At 42.0% G+C, this 3,124-nt stretch overlaps 1 protein-coding gene across 1 annotated transcript in view; it reads right to left on the bottom strand.

Moving 5' to 3' along the window:
• STK31 (serine/threonine kinase 31) overlaps positions 1–3,124 on the bottom strand; it is a 79,734-nt gene that overhangs the window by 41,100 nt on the left and 35,510 nt on the right. The window contains exon 12 of the mRNA XM_004702844.2: positions 2,527–2,706. Coding sequence (XP_004702901.1) covers positions 2,527–2,706 — 180 coding nt within the window. The remainder of the gene's footprint in view (positions 1–2,526; positions 2,707–3,124) is intronic.

Below are 3,124 nucleotides of genomic sequence, written 5' to 3'. Positions count from 1 at the left end.
GACCCCACCACGGCATGCCAAACCTCAACGGCAGCATAACCACACGGAGTAACTCAAGAACAGAGAGGGCTACAGGGCCAACCCCAATCAGAACCTAACTGACCCCTCCCTAGAAGCATGTGCGACAGAGGACAACACTAAACCTAAAGTTGTGGAGAGGGGCTGGCCTGCTGCGCCCACAGGGAAACAAACCAGGAAGGAAAGAGAGGGAGAGCCTAGACCCCATACTAGCACACCAAACCCTGAGGACGACATCCCTGCACAGAGCTGCTAAGACACAGAGAGGACTGTATGGCCCACAACAGCTCAAGACATGATGTCCCCTTGCTGGAGCATACCGAGACAGAGGACAATACTGGGGACACACTGCAGGGAGTGAGTCCAGCCTGACCTCCCCACCCCACAGTGGAGTGAACCAAGACGGGAACATAACAGATCAGCAATGGCAGCACAGCAATGTCACAAAGCCCCTGAGGAGCCCCCAAAATAGACCTCAGGCTAGGAGGGGCAGTTCTTGAACTCCCCAGGACTGGTGGGGAGATAGAAAGGTCAGCGGACATACCTGGAATTCTATGCTTTTTCATTGTTTTGCCAGGTTTTTTAAATTTTTTATTTCTTTTGTTTGTCTCCATTATTGTTGTTTTGCCTACCTATATAAGATACACCTGGGAAGCAAGCCCCAGGAGAAAGCAACAGGATCAATGGTTCCGGAAGGACTTGTTAGGGGAGGAAGTGGGAGAAGTGAGCGGTGAGCAAACAAGGCCATAGAAATGGGAACAACTGGGGACTTAAAATCAACAATGAGGAGAATGTAGAGATCCTGATGCTCTTGGAGCAACAGCAATCAAGCTGAGAGGAATTACTAAGAGGCAGAAGAAGGGCGAGCGTGATGGTGGGGCAGGAGGAAGGTAAAAGGAACCAGAGGAAGATCCAGGAAGGAAAGCTGTGGATAGAGGTATAAACATAGGTGTGTACATGTGTAAATATATTAATTCATAAAAATAGAGGTATTGGCCTATGTACATATATTTATATGGCAATACATTGAGGTGGATGGACTTTGGACAACTGCTCAAGCCCTCCCTCAACACAAGAACTTTGTTCTAATAACCTGGCATTCTGTGATGCTCACCCTCCAGACACGATTGCTGAAGACAAATGTGTGCATAAACAAGTGTGGTGAAGAAAGCTGATGATGCCTGGCTATCAAAAGATAAAGTGTCTGGGGTCTTAAACACTTGAAGTTAAACAAGCAGCCATCTAGCAGAGAAGCAACAAGCAACAAGCTCACACGGAAGAAGTACACCAGCCTGTGTGATCAAGAGGTGTCAACGGGATTAGGTAACAGGCATCAGAAGACACCCCACACACACCACACACCAAAAAAAGAGCATATTGTTGAGAATGAGGAGAATTGGAGCAGAAACCCAAATCCCATCTATAGACATCCCCTCCCAGAAGGGTCACAAGGCAGGGATGAGTCAACCAGGATATAGTATAGCACCTATGATACACACAGTATTCCTTGGTTCTTTGAGGCTTCATCACCCCCACTATCCTAACACCAATCCTGGCTTTCAGTTCTGGCTAAACTGGAGCATGTACAATGGTACAGATAAGAGCTCATGCCACTCGGATTCCAGGTCAGATAAAGCCCTCAGGTACTGAAATGGGAGTAGCAGAAACAGAAATGGGAGGGTAGGGGGAACGTAGTGGGGGAGAGGAGAGGAAGGGGGAACCAATTGCAAGGATCAGCACATTAACATATACTGCTAAGGGGGACAAAAAAAAACAGAAACATGCTTGAAGGGAGACAGCGGTCAGTGTAAGATGTGAAAATACTAATTTATATTTTATCAAGGGTTCACGAGGGTGGGAAGGTAGGGGAAGGAGGGAAAAAGAGCTGATACCAAGGGCTCAAGCAGAAAATGTTCTGAAAATGATGATGGCAACATATGTACAAATGTGTTTGATACAATTGATGTATGGATTGTTATGAGTTATAAGATCCCCCAATAAAATGATTTAGTAATAATAAATAAGTATTAAAGAGTTGTAAGAGCCCCCAAAAAATCTTTTAAAAAAATACTATAAAAGACTCATACACTGTTAAAGAATTAAAATACAATTTGAAGCATGACTAGTTAGACAAATACTAAAATATGTATATTGCTTTAAAGGGAGCACAAAAATAAAGACAAAAACTTCACTATGCTATAAGGCATACATATGTACACATACTCTTAACACTTAACCTGTAAAATACACAGTATACTGACAGTATACTGCTGATAACCACTGTGGTATCATGTAACACAGCCTCGTTAAGGTTGTTTTCATATATGTCCTAAACAGAAAATGGAAATCCTTTTCTCTTGTATCTGATCTCATACACACACTCCCTCCCACCTCCCTTCCTGTTTCCCTTCTTTCTCCGCTCAAAGAAAAGAATTAAGTGACAGTGGAAAGCTAAAAAGAACGCAGTCTGTGGTTTAAACTACAAACACAACCAGGAGCTGTTGTTACCTTTGTGGTGGTATGGAACCATGCTACAAGGCGCTGTAAAGAAACCTGAGTTTCACTTCTAACACTGGTGAACTCCTCTAGTTTACCACATTTCCATTCATAAAATTTCTTAAGTACTTCTTCACAGAATATCCCTTCCTTGGTCTGTCCATACACTGCTTCTAAGGAGGCTGACAAATCCTGCAGAAAGACAGATTTCTATTTATTAACGTGTTTATCAACTGGGTATATATCATGGAATTCAAGCAATGTCTTAGGAACCAAGACAGGAAAAAGCAGTATATCGAGTCCTCATCCATAAAAATAATACAAATACAAACAAATATTTAGAAGCATTAAACTGAGAGAACAACAAAAACCTGCCTGGAGAGAACTTTATTTGGACATTATAGTGCAAGTAAATACATTAAGGGAATCAAGGTTACAAACAAAGTTTCATATTGTTAACATTTTTGAGAGGAAATTACCTTTTTCCCTGACTTTAAATTAAAATCACTACAGTTTATCCTGATCTGGACATTTACAGGATTTGCTGATTAAAATAAGTAAACCTATACTCCAAAATATACAATATAATTCCAATTAAGAAAAGTGCTAA

This window comes from Echinops telfairi, unplaced genomic scaffold, assembly GCF_000313985.2.
Source record: "Echinops telfairi isolate 266 unplaced genomic scaffold, ASM31398v2 ScPeMD7_23;HRSCAF=83, whole genome shotgun sequence".
In the NCBI taxonomy this organism is placed as follows: Eukaryota; Metazoa; Chordata; class Mammalia; order Afrosoricida; family Tenrecidae; genus Echinops; species Echinops telfairi.
This window is presented reverse-complemented; position numbering and strand designations above follow the sequence as displayed.